Here is a 25,229-nt window from a genome sequence, read left to right as displayed (position 1 = left end):
CGCAGCACTTGAACAAAGGCTCAGTCAGGCCAAAACCTTCCTCTCTTTTTTTTCAGAACAAAACCCCATTCATTTCTGCCACTTAGCCACAAACTCTCCCCCCACCCCTGCTCCAATCAGCACAGAGATCAATGTGGCAGAGGGCACGGGGTCAAAGGTAATGCCACCACGTTCTGAGGCATTCTGAGGTCAGATCTCAATGCCTCGTTTTATGCAACGAACTGGCCCACATGGAATCTGTATCCAGAGAAATCGCTGCAGATAACTAATCTGAATTGGAACGCTCGCTATTCACAGAGTTCCCCTTGAGGCTTTGTTTATTAAATATTTGGGCTAATTTGATAATGCTTTCAGATGCCAATAAGAACGTAGGGTTTCTCTGCTCTGTTCATTCACTGGATATATTCACGTCTACTGGGTTATGTGATCAGTGATGAAACGTATGATGTTTGGCATCATGGATACATCAAACGCGCCGTATTTGAATGTACACAATCTTTCAAAATTAGGAGACAGAAAGAATCTTTTTTTAAATGAATGCTTTTATTTAACAAGGATGTATTGATGTGATAAAAAGTGACAGCAATGACCTTTATAATGTTCCAAAAGATTAAATAAATGTTGGTCTTTGGAACTTTCTATTAATCAAAGAATCTCTGAAAAAAAAATTCCACAAAAAATATAGATCGTAAAGACTGATCATAATAATAAATGTTATTGAAATGATTTCTAAAGGATTGTGTGACACTGAAGACTGAGTAATAAAAAAATTATTTTTTGAAGAATCCTGTTAACTAATTCAATTACGGTTACCAATTCTATGGAAGTCGATGGCTAACAGGAAATTCATAAAGGTTTGGATCTCATCTGGGTTGTACTCATGTGGGTGAGTAAATGATGACAAAATGTTGATTTTAGAGTGAACTCTGTCTTTAATGAATTCTTTTTCGTTATCTAATTTAGCTGTTTTTACAGCTTAACATCACCCAATTAGCATGAACATTCTGCTAAAAAAATTTATTTGTTCAGCAAAGAAATCCTTCAGGTTTGGAACAACATGTGAATGAATAAACTGGAACATAATATTAATTTTACCGTAATATAAATATTAATAAACATATTTTACCATGTTGAAATCCATTTTGCAGTTTTTCTTAAAAAGCATCAAAGAAAGTTGTTTTTTAGAAATAAACCGATTCTGCCTAGGCATGTCTATAGGTAAACCCACAGACTGAAAAGTCACCATGGTAGTTTGCTCTTGTTATGATGTGTTTCTTTACAATCCTTTTCTTGAGCACTTTGCCTATCCACTTACACCGTACATAACCCTATATTTATCTTGGGGAATTTTTCAAATAATACAGCGCTCCTGCAGAGCAGTGCAACGTGGGTATTTTCAGGAAACGCTCGGCTGTAGAAAAGAATTCGATCTGGCTCAGCTTAAAGAAAAAACAGCTTTCAATTATGACATTCACAAGATTGCACACCTGTCCTTGGAAAGAGCTGATGGAACGTCTCTCTAGCGGTTTTCTCTGTTTCCCCTCACCATCTTTCTACCTTTGGACTCTTTCACAAAAGGTGATGGACTGCCCAGTGACATCTCTCCTTTTTCCTATCTCTACTCTCTCTCTCTCTTGCTTGTGATGGAGTGTGGAAGAGTAGTATGATTTATCACCAGCTGAAGGCTGAGGATGGCGTCACTCTAAGAAGTGTGTGTATGTGTGTGTGTGTGTGTGTCACTCCGTCAGGTCCATCTGTACAGTGAGTTAGCACGGACAGTTTCTCTGCGAGTGTTTGTGCAGGCGCATGTGTGTAAAACCAGCCACGCAAAACAGCTTATCATCAGAGAACAATTCTCAGATGGCGAAGTCCCTGCTGACTGAGGTTAAATCTTTTGTACACCCCACACACATATGTGCTAACATTAGTCAGACTCACACACACTGCTAGTGCGCCCGTGTTCCATATATCAGAATTTTACACACATTCGAACCCACACGACCCCCTTGGTTCGTTCACACCCCACTCCCACACACACAAGAGGCTGCGTTGGTGATTTGTAGCTGTTACGAGCACGTGCGGGCCCATTGCCTCAGCGAAGTGTCACGCTGTGGTGTCACACCGCACTGATAATGGTGAGGTCAAAGGTCGAGTGTGAGTGAGAGGGTGTTGGGGGCCCAGGCACTTTGGCAAATTGGCTAATGTCCCGAGGGAGAGAGGCGGGGCAGAGGGGGGTGACACAGAGACATGACATCATAGAATCCCCCTGAGAAGAGGGGCGGAGGGGAAGGTGAGGACAGAGACGTGCCACCTGGAATGCCATCCGCTGTGCTGCTTACATGCACTATATGCATCTTTTCCTCCACATGGAAGTAAGCCTATGGGTCAGGCTTCCGGTTCGTTAGATGCTATAAGTAAATAAGGAGGATAACAACAATGTGCAGTGAAATTGTTTGCACTACAAACCAGTGTGTTCATGATTAATATAATACGTTATTAAAATAACATGATAAGACACCAATTTTCTATATCAAGCAGCAAAACTATTTTAAAGCTATACCCTTAAAAATTTTTATGTCAGGAAAAGGTGGATGCTGCCATAATTTTTTTGTGGTGCATGGAAAGGCAAGCATCACTATAATAGTTCATTCACTATAATATAATAGAGTGTAAAAAGGAGGGTCTTTTTTTAGCAGCCTCATTTCCTGGAATTATTATTTGGTTCTGTGAACCAAACCAACCAGTTGTAAAGTGAATCAATTTACAAACTTCGATTTGATGCATTAAGGTATTGGAAATCATACAAAAAGACAAAGGTACAAGATTGTGTCCCTGATTTATTGAGGAGAAGAACTAGAATCTCATTAAGAATTGTGAGTGACGTTAAAATCTGTATTTTTGTCCATACTGTATAAGTCAATTTGACCATTCGATTACCAAGATTGATCAAAGTATCTTCCTTTGGTCGGTCATACAGGTTTGGACCAACATTAGATGGAATAAATGACACCATAATTTTCCAACTATCAATTTAAATATTTACAGTATAAATTATCGTTTAAATGAGTGTCCATGTTTACTTCCCAAACCTGTAAAACTGCTCAACATCATATTCATGTCTGTAGCACAAAGTGCATTGTTACTAACTTTAAGTATGTGCAATAAAAGTAATAGTTATATGTGCCTTAGTAAGTGCCACTAATGAAGATATCTTGCTTTAACTCTGTAGTTAACTCTGTTTGTGTGTGTAATTCTGGGGCTCAGGTGGGTTCTGCCCTAATGAGCCAATTGAGGCCATCATGATGCATGCCCTGATTTCAGCCAGGAATACCAACACAATTTGGCCCAGAGGACACATGAAGAACACACGCACACACACACACACACACACACACACACACACACACACACATACTTCACTGAGGTTTCTAACCTCAGCTAACAGAAAAAGGGGTCGAGTTTATGAAAGCAAAGACAGAAAATGTAGAGATAGAGAAAGAGAGGGGGGGACAGATAAAAAGAGAAAGAGGTTGATGGAGTGGAGAGGGCCAGAGGCTGAGAGAGAAACTATCATCAGCCTGTACACCGTTTCAGCTTTCTGTGCTTAATGGACTCGGTGGGCAGAAAAGACAGCGGAGATGAACAGAGAGAGAGAGAGAGAGAGAGAGTTATTATTGAAAGTATGATGCATTAATGGCTTGTATTAATAACACTGCAGGACCAAACAAAATCATTTCGGCTCATGTCTAACTAACCACTAGCCTTCCACAGTGACCAGGCATTCCAGTTTTCTGGGGGCAGTTCTCATTTTTTTGGTCCCCGTCTGGAGCTGCCTCGTGTGTCTACGGCTTAAAAAGTTACAATTATATGTAATGAGCCAGATATTGCATGCAAAACATTGGACCTTTTTTATCACCGCAGCAGTGTAATTTCAACCGTTCACACAATCTCAGGTGAAAAAATTAAGAATTAAAAACTAAACGTCCTGTATCCTGGAAATACTGTGACTCGCACTCAAAGCGCATAAAACCGGAACTGTTCCCCTCCGACTTATTTAATTCATAGCTTATATAATTGTAAATGTAAATTGATCGCTGAACTACAAATGTCCCTGGTTTTCATTTCAGAAATCTAGTCACCTCAGCGAGCGAGAGACTTTTAAAGTCCGATTCAATTGTATTGCTGCACTGAAAGGGGAAAATGGGTCAATATTCAGCCGTAGTTTCATTAGCGACTGAAAACAGGTCTTGTGTTTACGCCTCTGAGCTGTTGGTCTCCAAACATCCTATTTCTTTATCTGTCACTCCCCTCTTTTGGTCTCAATATGACCTCCCTCTCCCTCGCTAGCAACAGCTGTTGTTGTGTAGCTGCTCCTCAAACCCCCTACGGGCAAGAGAAGTGAACGCATCGAACTCAACCCACACTACAAGGCTGGGCGCCCCGGACCGTTGTGCGGTCCCATCTGACCGACACATCAATGTGATTACAGCATATACATCAGTAAGGTTCTCCTCAACAAAACCCAGACACTTATCCTCACACATTCACCTCACATTCTTCTTTCGCCCCGGGCCTTTCTCAGCCCTTCGCTGAATAAGATGAGCCCATCAATTAAATGCAACAGAGATATTGATTCAAGTGAATGGTGTTATAACCGTGGAGACGCCCGAGGACATCGTATTATGCCGATGCGTTCATTAATATTTGCTGTAGAACACAGGCAGAGCGGGTTCTCTGGTGGAGTGCTCAGAAATTCAACACGGATCTGTTAGTCTGATACTGCTGACGAATAAACTTACAGCTCAGTAGCGCAAACTGTGAAAATGCAGCTATTCAGGGATTATATTAATTAGTCATAATTCGGCCTGATCTGAATATCAGTATTGTTTTGGACAATTGCTGTGTCTGATTGGCATATTTGGCAGGTGTCCTGAAAAAGAGAACCTAGAAGGATATTATCCACGCTCAGGCTTTAGAGAATGCAACACTCAAGGCAATTTACATGTCGGAGAATTGGTGGATCATTCACGTTAAAGAAATGGTTCGCCGAAAAATAAAAATTTGTGGAAAATTCACTCGCCCTCAGGCAATCCAGGATGAGTTTGCTTCTTCACTGACAAAGAAACGGAGAAATGCAGCATTACATAACCACATATTTACAGTTATGTGGATCCTCTGCAGTGAATGGGCGCCATCAGAAATAGTTTTTACATTTAAAATGCCATTTGCAAGTAACCCGCGTGACTCCAGTTGCGTCAATTAACATTTTGTGCAGCGAAAAACGCTGCATGTTTATAAGAATCAAAGAACTTCAAATAGTTTCTTCCAACTAAAACATTAGAGCCCTTTATCCCAAATATTGCTGAAAAAAAGTCATCTTGTCTGAATGAGGAAAGAAATATGCAAACATCAAGCACTGTTTCATGGTTTTATCAGCTAATTGGACTCATTCTCGGCACCCATTCATGGCAGAGGATCCACTGGTGAACAAGTAGCATTACGTGCTAAATTTTATCAAATCTTTTCCAACGAAGAAACAAACTTGGATTGGATTGCCTGAGGGTGAGTATATTTTTTTAGCAAATTTACATTTTAAGTTAAACAGTCTACAATCTGTTTACAGCTCAGTGACAGCTAGATTTGTGGTGGACCTTCATGCCATTGTTTCTTCTAAAAATAGTCAGTTAGCAAAATAATTTCATCAATTGAAAACACGATTGTCAGTTGTTACCACAAATATAACTAACCGTCACTGCAACTGTTGCTCTGCCTGCCAGTTTAGGCCTAGTGTTAGGGTTATATAGGTAGTTTCTTCATGACAAAGACACATTTACTATGGTACATCCTGATCCTCTAAATATAATCTGCTAACAAAATGTTCGTACTGTAATGTTAACAGTTACTCATCCTGACAAATAAGCACATTTTCTCAGACAAGTTTGCCTGCTTAAATTATTGGTAGATCCTGGGTGGCTTGATAATTTCAGAATGATTTATTTTTTTGATGCAGAGTTTGCTGTCATGCCCTTACCGTTTAAGAAGAGCGGTAGCTCTGATAGCCACAACTTATTACTATAAAGATTTCGCTTTTGGGCTTCTAAATATACAATAAAGTCTCTGAACAAACAGGTGGGAGCTGTGATGTAATACACTATATATATATATATATATATATATATATATATATATATATATATATATATATATATATATATATATATATATATATATATATATATATATATATATATATATATATATATATATATATATATATATATATATATATATATATATATATATATATATATATATTATTAGTATTTTATAATCCAGTAATACATATCTTAACCATAAAATGCGTATGAGTTTCTCATAAATAGGGGTTTTGAGGCAGGCATCTTCAGGGCCCTCTTAAGTGTGAATGATGGATGCGTTCAAATCCTTAATGCTGCAGTGTGCTGTTGTCCCCTGGTGGCTGCGAAGGAGACTACACGATTCATTTGAGCTCTATATACAGTGACATGAGTCATACGTATTTTATGGTATTTGGCTCATTGCACCCACGTCAAAAAGTAAATACATATTTAATGTAATGGACGGCGACGCTGTGGAAAAGCAGAGAAGGGCTTAAAATTAAGGCACTGAGCCATTGGGGTTTCTTTACTTTGGTCATTTTTGGCACTGTGGTGTATGCTTATGCATATTGTATTTAAAAATCCAATAAAATGTTTGATTGTTCTACTACCCAAGACTAGTGTGTCGTGTCATATCCTAAATACGCACAAATAAGTACTTTCACATGCTCTGTGTGATTTGACAAAACTACAGCTTGACTGTAAATGAAACGAAAACATAGACATTAAATACTTTAAATAACGCAGAGTTTTTACCTCGTTGTTCCCGTTCCATGTCTCGTGGCTGAAAAGTTGTTTTCTTTTGCCTTTTTTTTAAGGTTTTCTTTTTTCCTAGTTTAAACTGAAGAAAATACATACTTTTCACTATTTCTGCCGTGCAAAAGATATAGCAAAATATATGACAATATCTTTTAATTGACACACGTAGTAATTTTCTTTTCTGCACATATCAAATGTTTCATTGTTAAAATATCTAAGAAACTATTAACTGTAAGGGAATAGCAACGACATGGGTATTAAGTAAAATCTGAATAATCGACAGTTGCCTCTGGGCGTTTTCTGTGTTGTAAATAAAGTAAACTACTAAATTTAGTGGCAAAAGTGGAGGATGCGGGCATCGATCCCGCTACCTCTCGCATGCTAAGCGAGCGCTCTACCATTTGAGCTAATCCCCCTCTGTGATCCAAACTGTCGCAAAGATATTTGTGCGACACATTATAGCGTTGTGTTACACTACAATAGTTCCGGCGGAAGTGAGTAGAACCAGTCGCGCGGCCTCTTACAGATAAACGAAAATGTCGACCGGGGTGGGAAGTAAGTGTTATTTTGTTTCTTCAACACATTTACGACACAGTCTAAAATCAAACCACTTTGTAAATTTGATTCCGACGTATTTTATCCCGTTTAAACGAAGCAGCTAACGCTCTTAGTAAGGCCGGGGCGAGCGATTTAATTGTTGCGCTAACGTTAGCAGGCTACATGACAACAAAGACGATCAATGTTTACATTGTCAACACTAATTTCTCTCTGTTCTTGAGCAATTTTTGATCGTTTACATTCTGTATATGCAATATAAATAATTTTGTGTTTGATACGAGGTTCTGTGTTAAACAAATGTTGTTGTAAAGAAGCACCTAACGTCATACTACATTATGATCAGTCTTTTTTTTGTCACCGTAATTTCCCTTCACGGTTTTGTGCAACGAACAGCTTCAAATAAAACTCATGTTTGAACACCTAACTAGAACACAAGATGCTGTCTCTGGGTCCGACTGAGCCTTGGTCGGTTCGGGAGAAACTCTGTCTCGCCTCCTCGGTGATGAGAAGCGGAGATCAGAACTGGTAAGAATAAATCGTTAACGCTCGTGATGATGCTGATAAGATTGAAGCGTGTTAAATGATGCACGAGGACGTTGTTAATCACCCTTAATGAATCAAATGTGGATTTAAAACGGACTTCGTTTGGAGAGCGGTTACGCTTAAGTAGCTGTAATTAGAAAGATTAAAAAGTGGAGGATGCGGGCATCGATCCCGCTACCTCTCGCATGCTAAGCGAGCGCTCTACCATTTGAGCTAATCCCCCTCCTGGAAGGGTAGGGTGAGATTTGGTGACAGGAGGGGTAGTGATGGGACAAACAAACCTTTTGGAAGTGCTGGGAACACCACACTCTGGTGACGCCTGCCGGCCGAAACCGCACGTGCAGCTAAGACTTAGACCCAAATCGTGCGAAAAAGGTTTTCTTGAAAGTATGATCATGTAAAAATGCAATCAAATAATGAAGTGTCATTAAATATGAAGTGTTTTTAATTTTCATTTGTTTTCTGGAGAGCTTGTCTAAACTATTAAAGGGCTTCTCCAGTACATTTTACAGGACAACACTATTTTTAATTTTTGCTTTTGTTTACATAAATGTGTGGTGTATATTTATGTTAATACACAGACATAAACTATATATTTAAAAAATATTTATATATATATTTACATGAATAATGTATATAATATTTAATATGTAAACAATTGTTTTCTCAAATAAGTACATGCATGTGTGTGTATTTGTACATGCATAATAAATATACACAGTACATACACATTTATTACATAAACTGAAAGATTTATTTTTTAGATGCATTTAATCTTTGATTAATAGTTTGACAGCACTAATTTAATTCAATGTCTTATTGTTATAATTGTGAAGTTTACTGACAATTTACGACTGAATATTGTTTCTACATTACATTTTCTTAAGTGTATGTCGTTATTTATAAATTGCTGTTAAATATGTATAATGCGCTGTTGTATATTTTTGTCAGGGTGTCTGTAAGCAGAGCCATCAAGCCCTTCTCAGAGCCTGGACGACCCCCGGACTGGTTCTCCCAGAAGGTCATTTTAAAGGAGAGTTTATTAGTATTAGTGAGTTGCTTAGTGATTCATGTTTTAACATGTCAATATGATACTTGCAGCATTGTGCCTCCCAATATTCCGAGCTGCTGGAAACCACAGAGGCCCCAAAGTAAGCAAATCTCTCTCATTCTCAAAACATTTGTGCTCAGCGTCTTTATTTATTATTACCGTTGTTCTCTCAAAACCCAACAGAGTTACATTTTCGACCTAGTCTGTGTATACAATGAAAACTAATAATCAGCATAGAAGTGAAACTTTATGTTTGTGCACGGAAAGCAGTAAATGCGTGAAAAGGCATTTTATGATTTATGACATTGTGTATTATTTTACCAGTTAGATTGTTGTAGTAGTTTTGTTGGTCCCACTTTGTATTAGGTGGCCTGAACTACTATGTACGTACGATTAAATGAATCATTTGATACAATTAATTTATTATGCACATACATGTTTTTACATTGTACTTATATATTTTTTTTAAATACGTATGTTTAATTACATTTGTAATGTATTTCTGTAATTACATTTATAATTACACTGTTGACCCATCCCTTACGCGTTAGCATCCCTTAAACCAACCCGACCCATACCACCAAACCTGTCCCTAACTTCGCCTGAATCCCACCTCAATAGCAGCAGAAGTGTTTTGCAATACAATATATAAACAATAAGTACATTGCAGTTATTTTTGATGCAAGTACATAGTAGTTAAGGCCACTTAATATAAAGTGTGAATGATTCTGTCCCATCTCTGTGCATATTCACAAGTTTATTGGTAAGTTTGACTTATGCACTCCTACAGACGTAAACGGGTGAGAAAGGGGAGGTGGTCGAGACCATTGAGGATGTGATCGTGCATGATTGACAACAGAGAGGATCGAGGAGCTCAAGAGGCTGATCAAAGACACACAGGAGAAATACAGGTACATCTTCACCTAGATCTCCCTCTCGCTGTCTGTATCTTTCACACGTATGTGATAAATGTGCTCTGTCCCTTTAGGAAACTGAAGAAAGAGGTGGATTTGATCCAGGCAGGCCATCTGGACCCTAAACTGGAGGAGCTGTGGGCGATCTAGAGCTGTAAGACAATTCTGTACCGGTTTTGCATTTGTCTGTCATTTATGTTATTGATCTAGTTTCAACAAACCTTGTATTGATTTCACTTAACAACAGTATTTGGCATTAGTTTAAACCCTTTGAGAAATGACTGGAGGCCTTAATTGTATAAAACATTTTTATATAATGAATACACTTATTTCTTTAAAATAAAAAAAAGAGAATTACATAGTATTACACAATATTCATTAACAATATTCATTTGATATTTATTAAATTATACAACATTTATATCTTAAGTACTACAGATAGTAGAATTTATTTTATATATATATATATAACACACTTTTATTAGATACATATAGATATCAATGACTAGAAGTTTTAGGTGTTATGTTAATTTGAAGTGTCAGTTTTCGTATCATGATTATTCAATTTGGACACAGACAGAACATTTTGTGACTCGTAATCTTCAAACATGCGTATGTTGTGTTTGTATCAATGTGTGTTGTGTGTGTTCTCATGCTTGTCAGAAAGAGGAAGCAGGAAGAAGAGGAGGCTGAGCAGAAGAAGAGGGCGACTGAGGCAGCATATCAGGGTGAGATTTATATTCACTCAGCACTTTCAAAAGTGTCTTTACAAAGGAAACAATTTTTCTAATTATCTTAATTTAGCAGTGTAATATATTGCTGTACGTGAAAATAGTATAAGTTTACCATGCATCTTATTGCAAATATATTACATTTTTATTACTTTGGGCTTGTTTCTGGCAGTGGAATGTTTGTATTACATAAACACATTAAATACATTTATTTTCCATTAAAACAACAATACGTTTTTTCTTTACAGTTCGTCAGGCAGCTAAAAACACACCAAAGAGAGTTCCCAGCGTGACAGTACGTTCTCCACCCGGTGCTAGTTCTCCCAGCATGGATGTCTCGCAACCAGAAACACTGCAACCAGTGACAGATGAAACATGTGCCAGTCCAATGGTGAATTCCTGCCTCACTTGTATTAACATTTAAACTTAAAGCAGATTCTAATAATAGGTCATACTCATGATTTTTCCATCTAGGCTCAAGGACTGACTGTCTTCATGCCTATGTCTGAGGTCTCGGGTCCAGGGCCTAAAGAGTCAGGTCTGGCCCCTATAGTAGAGGACTCCCCACAGAAGAAACACCTTGCCCCAAAAGCCACACCACCTCCCTCCCCGTTGCTGTCTGAATTGCTGAAGAAGGGCAGCCTCATCGCTGCTAGCTCTAGACTGGTGAGTGTGGGATATTGTGAAGCACTCAGCATTTAAACCTTTGGATTAAAGGGGCATGTTTCAGCAAACAGGATTTTGCCTGTGTCATGTCCCAGACCCATTTTCCATTTCTCAACCCTACATTCAGGATTCACATTGATTATTCCGCATTTTGGCAAGGGCCAAGTTTTTAGTGCTCATTTTACATGCAACAACATTAGCCAGTCACTTACATGTAAACATTTTGGGGACCTTTTACTTTTTAAAACACTTTTAAATTGTGCTTTGCTCCTTTCCGTTTTTGTAAATATCCACTAGACAGCATCGTTTGCAATCACTTTGCCCCACATTTATTTGAACAGCATTTTTAGAGGTGCTGTGACAAAACCACATACAATTCAGAAAGCAGGTTGTAAATTTGTTGTTTTAGTATTATGTATTGTTATAGTTTTTATTAACATTTTTGTCATGTGTATATATTTATTTTCCCTATTTAATTCTTCTTTTTTATTAGTGGTTTTCACATTAATTAGGCAAGGATTTTCATGTAAATCATAGAATATTTCTATTAGGTTTTTAATTTCAGCCTAATTTCAATGAAACCAAAATGTTTCATAAATGACATATTGTACTCATATTGTTCTGTGCTTGTGTCTGTTGGGCAGGTGGTTGAAGGTGACGTGGCCACGGGTTTAAGTAATGGATCTCATGGAGTTGAGCTTCACGCTGCTGCAACCGCTCTGCCTGCTAATCAAGACATTACAGCTGGTAAACAATACACACTTTTCTTTTTGTATGTTTTAAATGTCTCTCTTACATTACATTCTCTGTGTCACTGAACAAACTGAGTTTTGAGTTATGCGGCCTGTTTTGGTTTGATTTTCTTTAGAAGAGTTCTTTTGCATTTTTACCATGCTTCCTCGCATGCAAGTTTTAGATTTCATGCTCTCTGTAGCACTTTGTTACCGTGTAGTTCGATTATTGTGAGAGTAGCTGTGTGCTTTAGTGTGTGTGTGTTTGTAGCGCTATATGTGTGTGTCTCTGTGTCAGATGCTCCTACGTTATCACGTCTGTTGGAGAGCGCCACCCCAGCGCAGCAACCGGTCAGTGCCGATCCCCCTAAGCCCCCCACAGTGGTCCCCCCAGCCCCGGACCACCTCTCTGTGCCCAAAACAGGTCTCTGATCTCTCTGATTTCCTCTCTTCAGCACTCTCTCTGTAGAACGGTCAGTCTGTTTTTGCACAGGCAGTCTGTTTTCTGTTTGTGTCATGTGATGTGTAGTTCGTCTTAATCCAATCACAAATCACGCAGACTGCACTGAAAGTTCTTGGATTGTATTCTAGAATAACAGTTGGGGTTGACAAGACTTTTATAATGTTCTTTAATCTCTATGCTCACCATGGCTACACTTATTTAATCAAAAATACAGTAATACTGTGAAACTCTAAGTAAAAATAACTGTTTTGCATGTTATTATATTTTAAAATGCCAATTATTTTTGTAATGCAAAGCTGAATTTTCACGAAATCAGAATCATTTCAGAAGTATTTCGTAATAACTCTGTTGATAACACTTGATATTCAAATAATATAATATTTGTTTTTTCAGGAATCGTTTAATGAATAAAAAAATAAATCTTTTGAAATATTTAAATGTATTTATCACTTTCGATCAACGTAATGCTTCCTTGCTGAATAAAAGTATTGATTTCTTTCAAAGTAATGGCACCGAGGGATTCAGCATTTAAAGGGTTCGCCCCAAAAATCTAATTTCTGTCATCATTGACTAGATTTTCCAAAACTGCAGTCTTTTTCTTCGATATTAAACTAAGATATTTTGAACAATGTTGGTACCAAACCAGTTTTTATTTTTGACTAACCTATCCTAAAAACGTGGTGTTTCCTCTTAAGAAGAGTCATTACTTTATAGTAAGACTTCTCTAAGCGATGTGTTTCCTCTTGTGTTTAGGAGCTGCAGCTGTTGCTGAAGGTTCTGGAGCAGAGGCAGTGATGGCAGGATCGTCCACGCCAGCTGAGGTGGAGGGGAAGGAGGCCGAGCTGGTGGAAGAGGACACAGTGGTGTCAGTCTCATACATGGCCCACGAACTGGACCTGGAGACAGTGGGAGACATCATTGCAATCATAGAGGAGAAGGTATATACACACAAACATATGTGTATGGTTAGGACGCATTTGGTTGCTACGTCATGTAGTGAATACTTTATCCAAAAATGAAAGTTCTGTCATTTTACCCTCAAGTTGTTCGAAAAGTTTCTTTCTTCTCTTGAGCACAAAAAAAAGATATTCTGAAGAATGTTGACGGGAGCCATTAACTCCTGTACTATGAAAAAATCAAAAGCACCTTGAATGTTTTTGAGTACCCTTTAACTCTGCCCCACCATTTTATATAGACTCCTAAAACAGAGAATAGTTCAAGAGCTTTTCCTTTCTGTTGTCAAATCTGAAATAAAGTAAACTAACTTATCTGTTTTAGGTGGACGATCCTGTGGAGGCTTTGGATGCAGCCGCAGTGGAGGCGGCTCTCTCTCTCTGTGAGGACCCAGCAGTTGGCGGCCACCCCCTAACCAGCCCTTGGGAATCACAGACCTTTAAGGCAGCCGAACCAGAGCCCATCGTCCAGCAGAGTCCTGCCCCAGCAGTCACACAGTGCTGCCCTGACCCGGCCGGTGTGCAGGCCGAAATGGAGGTTCTGGTAGAGGAGGCTACAGAAACCGAAGCAGTTGACGGAGCGACAGGGGACACTGTAGCGCCTGCCGCCCCTGACACAGAGCAGAGCCAGGACTCTGAGGTTAAGACTGAGGGTGAGAGGGAACTAGAGGGAGAAGGAGGGATGGAGGAAGTGCAGCAGGAGAACAGAACCCCGAGTCCAGCCGTGAAGTGTGAGGGAGAGGACTGGGTTCAGCCAGAGACCGTGACGCCCTGTTTGGACTCAGAAGATAGCTCAGCCTCAGCAAAAGACACAAAGGTATTAGCAAAGCAGCAGGAAAAAGCATCACGTGACACTAGACACTTGAGTAGCGTTAACATGTTTTTCTGTTAACTGTTTAGCTTAATCTACTATAAAACACTTACGATTATGATGAAAACAAATGTCGTTTTCTAGAAAGTGTTTCATAACTAAAAATTATACCTTATGAAACTCTCAATCTTATTTGCATTCAAATATGTATGAAATGCATACATTGTGCATTAAACCTGGTCTGAAGCATGCAAGCATCCTCTATTTTAGTGACTGTGAAGGCAAATGAGATTTTAAGCTGTAGTGAATTGGAAGAAAACTATTCAGTAACGGCATAATTGGGGCATTCTGCAAAAACCTCTTTTTTTTCAATATTGCTTCTTTAAATGCTTTAGGAGGTGAAGGAGGAGGATGGAGGCAGTGAGGTGGATGTGGATGAAGGGATGGAGATGAAAGAGTGTGGCGATGGGGACGGAGAGGGGCCGTATCTCTCAGAGGTTGACCCTCCTGCCAGCGAGAGTGAGGATGGGTACGGCAGTCACTCCCAGCGCTACACCACAGCGGACTCCACCGCCAGCAGCCCTGCCTCTTCACAGTTGTGAGTGTTAGTGTGTGAGCTCGTATTCTGTGTGTTTCAATCTTTTATTTACCTTTTAACGACTCTCTCTCTCTCAGCTCCATGTGCAGTGAAGATCAAGAGGCCTTGCAGGCTCAAAAGATCTGGAAGAAAGCCATCATGCTGGTGTGGCGGGCAGCAGCCAATCACAGGTGAGCCTCTCATTCATACTTGCTTCAGATGATGTTTTATCATGACCACTAACCCGCAGAAATTGCGTTGTATGTGTTTGTAATTTATTGTTTTGTGTTTTAGGTATGCAAGTGTGTTTCTGCAGCCTGTGTCTGATGACATCGCCCCTGGTTACCACAGCATTGTACACAGGTATCAAGATGAGACTTACTTTTGGAGCATGTAGTGTGGCTCTATGATTTTTGTGATGCAGAAAACTTAGAATATAGAATATAATCTTATAATTCAGTGATAAAAATGAATTTTACTATATACTAACGTATATAACGCATATAATATTTAGTGCTGTCAAACGATCAATCGTGATTATTCACATCCAAAATAAAGTTTGTGTTTGCATAGTATATGTGTGTGTCTACTGTTCATATTTATATATAAATACATGCACATAGAGTACATACATGTTTACATTTTTTATATATTTTACTTTAAATTTATTAACTTTAATATATAAACATAAAATGTTCTCCTTAAATATATACATGCATGTACTGTATGTGTATTTATATGAGCACACAATATGTTAGGTTAAAAAGAACGTATGCGATTAATCATGTTTAATCATTTGACAGCACTAATAATAATAAAGCTGTATTAAATGAATTAATTAAAATTTGAATCAATTATTAAAACAGATAACACAGAATTTCCAGGAAAGAATGAATGAATAAATAAATAAAACTGTTCATAGGCACTATTATTTAAAAAAAAAAATTGCAATAAATAACTACATTGTGCAATAAATAACTACAGTGTCATGCATTAAATTGATATGATTTAAGAAAATGTACTGCCCCTCATGACAATCCAAGACGTAGATTAATTTGTTCCTTAATCAGAAATTTACATTACATCACCAGTAGATCAACAAGTTAATGAGAGTTCGAACAACTCTTAGTTGATGTTAATGTGACTAAAGAACCTTATGTGTGTGTTATCAGTTTTTCTGTTGGCTAATTATGTTTTTGTCCTTCCCGAAACCTCCTTCTCGTCAGACCGATGGACCTGTCAGCCATCAAGAAGAACATCGAGTCCGGGCAGATCCGCACGACCGCGGAGTTCCAGCGTGACATCATGCTGATGTTCCAGAACGCGGTGATGTACAACAGCTCGGATCATGACGTCTACCACATGGCCCTAGAGATGCAGAGGGACGTTCTGGAACAGATCCAGCAGTTTCTGGCCACTCAGCTGATCATGCAAACATCAGAATCGGGCATCAGCACCAAGAGCCTGCGCGGGCGGGAGGCCAACCGCAAACAGGATCCCAATGAGAAGGTTAGAGACACACATTCATAGTTACACACAGCGAAACCACAAGCGGAAACAAAACGATGTGGAGAATGTTGGGGGAATATCATACATGTGCGCACGCACACACACACACACACACACACACACACACACACACAGCATACAGGGACACTACAAGGAGATATAATCACACAGTGCTCTCATTGCTAATTATTTGGTCAGTGACATTTAATAGTTTTTCAACAGACAAACTATTCAGGGAGACAAAAGAGAAGCAGGAAGGCATAAATATATTTAAGACTGTTATTTAATATTATTTACATGCGACTATAGTTCATATTTTGAAATAGCTGTTATTTTTATATTTTTAATTAAGTAAGTTTCCTTTGTTTTTACATTTATTTTATATTTGGTTTATTTAATTGAAATACAAAGAGCACTTTTTTATCTAATAATTATTACATCTTCCTTTTATTACATCTTTAAGATTTAACAATAACAACACTGGAATGTTGAGAGAAAAGTATGTGAAGTTATAAAGAAAAACAGCACCTCTAGAACAAATCAAGATGCTTGATCCTTTTCCAGGATATAGGCTGAGATGTTTTTCAGAGAGCAGGCTAGAAGCTTCAAACGTCTCAAGGACAGGACATCAAAGTACATCAAAGAGTCTGTGGACATCTGAAGTGAAGTATTGCGGCCAGTGAAACGGTTTAGGAAGAGCGAGCTCAGAGTCATAGAAAGTAAAGAAAAAAAAAAAAGCGCATCACAGCATGAGGCTTTATCTGTGAGGATGACTGTGGGATCGGCTCTTATTTCTGTCTCTGTTGAAGCAGCGTTGATTCAAAAGTGTCCTGAAAACATAATTTTAAAGCCATTTGCCTCTAACTGTTGGCTGGCATGGCACCAAACAGCCAGCACCTGCAAATTGACCTGATTTCAGGCCGTCTGAGAATGACCGGGAAAGCACAAACTGAAGCATCATCAAGAAATATAACTCGTAATGTATTTAGCCTGCAGACTTAATGGCTGTCAATACACACAAAATGGATTTGCGACCAGGAACTGCACATGACGTTGTAATACTCACAGGTAATCTGCACAAATTGATTTTCTAGCTCTTAATGGAATAGCAAATTGTCGTTTCAGCACTTAGTCCCTGAGCTAAGTTTTATTTAAAATCCAAAAATGCTGAAATGCAGGAAAAAGTGTCACTGTCCAAATACTTTCTGTATGAACTCCTGAAATGCAAACCTTGTATGGTGAATCTCACAAAAACACCCTAAATTGAGAAGCATAAAATAAGAACCTGTTGTTTGATTGTCATGAAAACAGTTCTGTTTCTTTATGGCAAATACAAAATACAATGCATTTAGAAAGTATTCAAAACCCTTCGCTACCCCCCCCAACACACAAAATTTCACAGCAATCACAATCCATAGCCAATAATGACAAAGTTAAAAACAATTATTTATTTGCGTTTAGTATCTATATATAAATACTCACACATGCTTATGTGTATGGTTATTTGTATATGAAAAAAGAATTATTCATAATATAAATGTTATGAATATAAATGACCTGTAAAATAAATGTAAATACGTTCAAAATATATACTGTATGTGTGTATTTCTAAATGCATAATAAATATACACAGAACACACACACATATAGTATGCGAACAAAGAGCAAAAATCATCAAACATGCTGGAGGTGTTTTATTTTATTTTATTTTTTTTTTTAAAAAGAAAAAACTGAAATCACATGCAGCTGAAGTAATATACACAAAAATGCAGCTTCTTGGGGTATGGAGTGTAAATGGATGTGAGGGAAAAAAATAAAACATTGTAAATCTACAAAACACCTTTTTCTGAATGCATTGTACCTTTTATTTTAGGCAAAAATGGGGCCAGAAATGTTTGTGTGAGATTGATCCAAATGCATTTTGGTTTTTACACATTCCACATAGATGTAACCCCTTCTGATGAGACCCAAATAAAAGACTTTCTGTCCCTTACACTCACTCACTCACTCACTCACACACACTCACACACACACACACACACACACACACACACACACACACACACACACACACACACACACACACACACACACACACACACACATGAACTGCTGAAGTCCCTGACAGTAAGGTTAGCGTTACTTGCACTAACACACAGTCTCGTATGTAGACCCTGAGTCCTGCACACAAAGAACCTCATTTAGAGCCCGAACCACCAGCCAGAAGGAAAAGGAACAACTCCAAACAAGACACTAATGAGAAGGTCAGTGCTGTACACACACACACACACACACACATTCACAGGTGAGAATCAAGGGCACAGCAGGTGGGAGGACTTCTGTATTAACCCATGCACTAACACTTGAGTTTCTCTTTAAGGTTTCCACATAGCACCGTATTTATGGCCTATTTGTTTTGTAAACGATTGTATCGCAATTGTGGTTATACGTAGAATAATAATCTGCTTATACACACAATACTGTTCAAAAGTTAAGGGTCAGTAAGATTTTTTTTTATGCTTTTGATAACATTTCTTGAGTTTACCAAGGCTGCATTTGTTATATCAAAAATGTAATAACAATATAGTGAAATAGTATTACATATCTGTTTTCTATTTGAATATATTTTAAAATGTTATTTATTCCTGTGATGCAAAAAGATTTTTTTTAACATTGTTCATTATTCCAGTCTTCAGTATCACATGATCCTTCAGAAATCATTGTAATATGCTGATTTGCCCCTCAAGAAATACTTTTTATTATGATCAATGTTAAAAACATGCTTCACTTGTTTCCGGATTACTTAAACACATTTCAAACAGCATTTATTCGAAATAGGCCCCAAAGTTTTGAACAGTTGTGTAATATTTTATAATAAGCAAAATTAGAAATGCAATTATTGTATGCATGTAAATAATGTATTCATGTACGTGTATGTGGGGCAAGGGATGGGTCAAACAGCCAATTTGTTTTCTTTTGTTTATTCTGTGTGCCATTTTTATTTTTAACACACACCAGACCAAAGTTAAATAAGTTTTTTTATTTTTTTTGTTTGCATGGTTTCAGCCTCAGTGATGATTTCACACTGAGCTGTTTGCAGTGTGATTGAGCTCATTCAAATGACTGGACACTCATTTCATCACCATCTATTTGAGTTTTTGTTGGAGTGCTGCGGTCGTCATGGAAACGGTTACAACACACTCACGCATACATGAACGCCTCATGTCTTCATCCAGCTAACACACATATGCACACATCACTTTTGCTCATCAATCCCGCAAATCCTCCCTTTAGTATCTACAATCTTAGAATTCTTTTTTTCCATCATGATTCCACTTCATCCTCCTCTTCTTTCCCCGCCGTGTGTCTGTGTATAGAGAAACGTCTAGGGTGACCAGATGACGGTGATTAAAAAAAAAAAAAAAAAAAAAAAGTCCAAATCCATCCCACTGTAAAAGTTCATGTTTTTGTTTTATTCTCAGCTGTATAGGAAAACATCCAAGTCTGCTAAATGTGTAAATGAAAAAATTAATTAACGTATGTTTTCATGAGCAATTAGATGACAATGAAATCCCTTATTTTTAGATATTATTGTCAGAACAATAAAGAGCATAAGAGCATGTTTGTCATTTTGCATATGCATGACCGATATTTTCATCTTATCTCTTCATTGAAGGATATCCCGTCCACTTTTGTCTTTTTAAGTGTATATCAAATTACTGTATTGAAATGTTTATGTTAATCAAACTAAATACTATTTAATGAGTAAAGTGAATTTAAGTTCGTCAAAATATGAGATAACGCTCATAAAGCATCTGGTCATTCTAGTCTCTTTGCACGTCTGTGTTATTTCCATCTCATAATCAGGGTTTTAGATTAGTACACCTGCTTTTGCTCTGTTGTCTGTCTCTCTGGCTGTGTCTAGAATAGGTTTTAAATAGTGGACTCTCTTTTTCTCACTGTGCTGTTTGTCCTTCTACAGGACAGCCTCTCCATGGCCTCTCCTGCTTTCCTTCTCTCTCTCTTTGTAAGTATCCAGGCTCAAGATTACAAGCAATTTCCCGCCCCCTCTTACCAAACACAGCCATACACTTACTCTCTGACAATGTTCTCTGATTGGGTAAAGCTGATCACTCGCTTGCGTCCAGGTTGGTATGTTCAAAGGTTATGAATAAATGGTCACTATCTATTAAATCCTAATATATTTTACAGCAAGATTTATTTTTTAGGTTTGAATACTTTTATATAGCAGGGATGTGCTAAATTGATTGAAAATGAATTTTTTTTTCCCCCAAACTTTTTTTTCCCAAATAAATACTTTTGTTTTGAAGTTCTGTTAACCCTTAAATACATACCTCGGTATTCAGTGACCCAAGATGCCATTCACTGCCGATTCCCTCCTTAATTTTTAACGTAGTATTCCGCAAATCATTCATTATAAACATATTGAATGTTTTCTGATACATTTTTTGTTACAAAAAAAAAGTACAGGGTTGATATGCAAGTATATTTTTCCTGCGCAACAATAATTCAATATTTGATAACTCAACAAGTTCACAATAATCACGTTCATTCCTCAAGGTAGCACCATTTGGCAGGCGATGATGGCGTGATGTTTCCCTCATAATTACCTCAGGCATAAAACATATAATCAGCAATATTGAAACTGAATTGCTTGAATGGCTTTTGCAGCGGAGCAATTAGTGTAAGCAAATAAATATAAGTGTCATTGTCATTTGATTGTGGATGTGGTGAATGAGCTGCCAGCAATCACAATATTGATTTTTGAAGTAATTTAAAGAAATGATCTTTTTGAGAATACGGTTTGAATGATTGTGAACATGAGCCAGCCGGATTATGAATGTAGTGGGAAAATGCACTGACGATGACAGCGATCTGCTCAAATGGAAGCCTTCTGTGTTTTTCAAAAGGTAGCAAAATTGGCTTTATTTTGAATCTTTTGTTATTGTTATTAAAATACAAGAAGATTTTTATGCTGTTGCAACAGTAAGGGTGCTAAAGGTCTAAATATATAATAATGATTGGTTAGGCATCCATGCATTTAAGGGTTAATCGAAAGAATTCTGAACAAAAATATGTCACTGTTTCCACAAAAAATTAAGCAGGACAGCTTTTTAATGGTTTGGTTTGAGTTTGAAAGATTTTTACGCCGGAAATGACACAACACATCTGTGAGCAACTCTAACTATTAACACATTAACTCCGAAGCACTACGTTTTATGCTCACGGTTGTTTCGCTAGTCAGTTTTTTTTAGCCTGTAGGCATACTCTTAAATTATTGCACAGTTCTGAAGTCATTGTCTCTTTCAGGTGAAGTGGTTGTTCCGGTAACACACACACACACACACACACACTTCCTGTTCCCAGGTGGAACTAGTTAGTTAGTTTGTCACACTGATGGTCTGGTGTGTTAGGGCAGTGGATGACCGGCTGTTTGTGTTTTCTCACGGCTGGCCTGCTTCTCTGCTCTTCCAGGACGGAGGCACCAGAGGGCGTCGCAGTGCCATTGAGGCCGATATGAAGATGAAAAAGTGAACTGAGAAGTCACACTGCAGCTGTTACGGAAGTTCAAATAGGCTTTATTTCCCTGTTTTGTTAAGACGTTCTGGCTAAGTTTAGTTACTCAATGCCTCGGTGGCTTGACGCAGCAATTCGAAAGTCTAATTACAGACAGACCCGAATAGAAGGGAATTTTTAAGGGCTTGACCCTCTCTCACAGAAACCCTTCAGTTCTAGACCTGAAAAACTGGTCAAGTGTGGTCTGATAAAGACTCACAGGACAGGACAAACTGACCTTGTGTTTATTTGAGTTTAGAGGAGTTGCTTAAAAGTTTTTGACTTCATTCTTAAAAATAAAGGCGCTTGCTTATGCTTTTTGTCTAAATCGTTACATAAAGTACCTTTTGAAATCTGGAGAACCTTTTTGTTTCACAAAAGGTTTTTTGTGGAGAAAGAAGGTTTTTCAAAATATAAAAAGGTTAGAAAGAGATGGTTCTTTAAAGAACCTTTGACTGAATGGTTTTTTTGTTGAACCAAAAATGTTTTTTTTCTTACGGCATCGCCGTGAAGAACTTTTAAGCACCTTTATTTTTAAGAGTTTTGAATTCAAAGTTAGGTGTCATCACTGGCCTTCAAAAAAAAAAAAAGCTGAATGTACCACCGTCATGACCACTGGATGGTTAGAAACCAGAATGTCATTTTCTAAAGCTAAGAATGAAACCTTACAAGCCATTGCTTAAAACAAAGATTACTATCGCCTTATCGGTTTGAGATGATGTGGAACGCTGAACGACGGACAAAGGAGCAATAAAAGTAAACTTTTTTTCTTCTGTAGGAATGAAGACGGATCCGAAGTTTCGTTTAACTTGATTTTTGCCTATAGTCAGGATTATGGATGCTTTGGTTTACAGTTAAAGGCCTACTGTACTACGTTCAGTTTGTTTTCGTTCTTTAAGTGAGACTTAACTTGACATCTGTGTTTAGAAAGAACATATAGTTTTGTACAGGGTCTTTGTGTACAGTGTTTTTGTATATTGTGTCGTGAAATGTTTTAATAAAACATGAGAGTCAGCGATTACAAGATGCCGTTTTAGCAATAATTTATTAAACTTGTGCTTTCGAACAAAAACATATTAATATATATGCTTGACTGGGAGGACAATACCAGCTTGTCCTGTTTAAAGTCACCAAAAAACGTCATATCCAATAATGGCATCAACATATAACTGTGGCGTGATTCATATAAACTGTGAATCATCCTATATCCCTGAACATCAGTAAACAATAGTGGAGAATTGAAACTGAACATTCAGTCTCAACACGCCCATCATAGTCCTACGAAGATGATCTGACTTCACATGACAGTAGTGTTCACAAACCTCAAGATACCACAATGCCCAGGTTATACCTGATTATACATTAAAAGCTCTGCGTCGGTGAGATTTTTTATTTTTAATGAAAATAATGTTTATTCATAAATACTGTTCTTTTGAACTTCCTGATTATCAAATGTACATGTAATATAACAATAAATATAAAATTATAAGCAACAGCCATTTTCAACATTTAGAACTGCTTTTGTTTCTTCAGAGCCAAATCAACACAATGATTTCCATAGACTTACACAGTGGCTGTTGAAAATGCAGTTTTGCCAGTTGGTTAGCACAACTTGTTTAAAGAAAATATATAAATCTCACAGACCCCGAGCTTTTGAATGATCGCGTATAACCATCAGGTTCTATGTTATAGTTATTTGTATGTATATTAATTATATTTTAAGCACACATAATGCAGTGTAATAACAACAGCTGCTATACTGTATTAGAAATTTTGTTTGCACAATATCACCTTTCACTGAATTGAACGATAGTATCAAAGTTATATACTGATGTAGCAGTTATAATAACAATGTGCAAAATGAGCTTTTCCTAAAGTTATCCTCTTTCTCCAAGACCTCAGGCATTGTCGTCTTTTTCCTCATAATACCAAACTTTTAATAAAACTCAAGTACAGTAGGAGTGGCAGACGAGTACAGTTTCCGCTTGACCAGCCGATATTCCCGCCTGAGGCTCAAGACCTTCCTTCCACCGAACAGGATCTTCAGCGGAGGCCATCCGCCCAGATCAGGCTGCAGGACCACGGACACCTCAAAAGTGGGTGTGAGACTCTGATCGGGAACGACGGTGCCCAGCTTCAGCAGCGTGCCCTTGCTTTCCATGAAGACGTGGATCAGCGCGCCTCGTATCCCACACGGCTCCTCCGCGGCTGAGCGCAGGATGTCTCGGGCCACGCGAGCGGTCATGCGTCTGGGCAGGCGCAGCTCCTGACAGCTCAGACTGGCTCCTTTGGCCTCACAGAGGCACTTCTCAATGCGTCTGGCCAGGTCGAACTGAAGACACGTGGCGGCGGCGTCCTCCTCTTCCTCTTCCAAACTGCACTCAGATCCCAGACCTGTGAATGAGTAAACGGGAGGAACGCGTCAGGCTCAGCTGACCGGACAGGAACTTTACGCCTCAGCAGTTTGAGAGTGACCAGTGGCTCATTAGATTAGGATGCAGAAACTAACACCGTCAGCTTCTAAATAGTGTGCCATCAGCTGATCTAAGCTGCCATGGACTTCAGTGGCCAGAATGAATACGTTGCATTGTCGAAAAAGCTGGAACGACGTACATGCCTGCTCAAAAATAACCACTGGTCTGATCTAAAACACTGAGCATTAAAATAAAGGTGTAACACACCTTAAGGGGCAAGTTGTCACAATTGGTTGTTTTCAAAATATGTATAGAAAAAAATACAAGTCTACAAAACACGCGACTCAACCTGACATCAGTGTTTATTGGACTTTCTATAGCGTCCTCCTGTCAGATTAACATTTGTGAGCCTATATCATTTCAAATCTAAACTTCTGACTTTTGTTACTGAGAGAGAGAGAGAGAGAGAGAGAGCGCATAGCCGTGACAACTTGCCCCGGTTCCTCGTCTAGGGGAGCAGGATACTCACTCGATGAGCTGCGTGCTTTCACGAGTCCGCCGCAGTGTTTGAGTTCGTCTCCGTCTGATCGGAAGCGCTGCAGAGCGCTCAGCTCCTCGGCTAGGTTTTCCTGCTCGCTCCTGACGGACATCCCGAACACGAGGGCTTGAGTGTAGACCATTTTAACGCGATTTCTTCCGAGTGTTTGCCCGACAGCTCGCCCAACTCTTCCGCTGAGTGTTTGTGTGATCCTTCCATGAATGCTAGAGGCTGAACGCGTCGCTCCTCTCCGCCGGGCGGCCGGTTTTATAGCGCGCTGTAACGTTGCATCAGCTG

At 38.5% G+C, this 25,229-nt stretch overlaps 2 protein-coding genes and 2 non-coding genes across 4 annotated transcripts; 1 reads left to right on the top strand and 3 right to left on the bottom strand.

Annotated features, from left to right (window-relative positions):
• Positions 1-7,239: 7,239 nt before the first annotated feature.
• trnaa-agc lies at positions 7,240-7,312 on the bottom strand. The gene has a single exon. It is a non-coding gene; the product is annotated as a tRNA-Ala (tRNA).
• A 578-nt stretch (positions 7,313-7,890) lies between these two features.
• Positions 7,891-23,004, top strand: LOC122358217 (bromodomain-containing protein 8-like). The gene is made up of 18 exons (XM_043258004.1): positions 7,891-7,979; positions 8,949-9,018; positions 10,037-10,052; positions 10,098-10,116; positions 10,626-10,690; positions 10,942-11,084; positions 11,168-11,359; positions 12,004-12,106; positions 12,389-12,514; positions 13,307-13,491; positions 13,832-14,323; positions 14,713-14,915; positions 14,993-15,085; positions 15,189-15,257; positions 16,121-16,403; positions 18,575-18,667; positions 20,386-20,430; positions 21,900-23,004. Exons 1-18 carry the CDS (start codon positions 7,891-7,893, stop codon positions 21,957-21,959), a joined length of 2,346 nt encoding a protein of 781 aa, XP_043113939.1. The 3' UTR covers positions 21,960-23,004.
• Positions 8,148-8,220, bottom strand: trnaa-agc. The gene has a single exon. It is a non-coding gene; the product is annotated as a tRNA-Ala (tRNA).
• si:ch211-39i2.2 (DNA damage-inducible transcript 4-like protein-like) lies at positions 22,999-25,193 on the bottom strand. The gene is made up of 2 exons (XM_043257027.1): positions 24,924-25,193; positions 22,999-24,374 (listed from the first exon to the last, which is right to left on the bottom strand). Exons 1-2 carry the CDS (start codon positions 25,072-25,074, stop codon positions 23,917-23,919), a joined length of 609 nt encoding a protein of 202 aa, XP_043112962.1. The 5' UTR covers positions 25,075-25,193; the 3' UTR covers positions 22,999-23,916.
• Between the last annotated feature and the right edge of the window lie 36 nt (positions 25,194-25,229).

The sequence above is a fragment of the Puntigrus tetrazona genome, chromosome 14 (assembly GCF_018831695.1).
Source record: "Puntigrus tetrazona isolate hp1 chromosome 14, ASM1883169v1, whole genome shotgun sequence".
Taxonomy (NCBI): Eukaryota; Metazoa; Chordata; class Actinopteri; order Cypriniformes; family Cyprinidae; genus Puntigrus; species Puntigrus tetrazona.
This window is presented reverse-complemented; position numbering and strand designations above follow the sequence as displayed.

What these genes read in the sequence shown, in the direction of transcription:
- LOC122358217 (XM_043258004.1), top strand. Translation starts at nt 7,891, where the DNA reads ATGCTGTCTCTGGGTCCGACTGAGCCTTGGTCGGTTCGGGAGAAACTC. An exon ending in GACTGAGGCAGCATATCAGG is followed by an intron (nt 10,691 to 10,941) that starts GTGAGATTTATA and finishes TTTTCTTTACAG; the next exon opens with TTCGTCAGGCAGCTAAAAAC. An exon ending in TAATCAAGACATTACAGCTG is followed by an intron (nt 12,107 to 12,388) that starts GTAAACAATACA and finishes TCTCTGTGTCAG; the next exon opens with ATGCTCCTACGTTATCACGT.
- si:ch211-39i2.2 (XM_043257027.1), bottom strand. Translation starts at nt 25,074, where the DNA reads ATGGTCTACACTCAAGCCCTCGTGTTCGGGATGTCCGTCAGGAGCGAG. An exon ending in GAAAGCACGCAGCTCATCGA is followed by an intron (nt 24,375 to 24,923) that starts GTGAGTATCCTG and finishes ACTCATTCACAG; the next exon opens with GTCTGGGATCTGAGTGCAGT.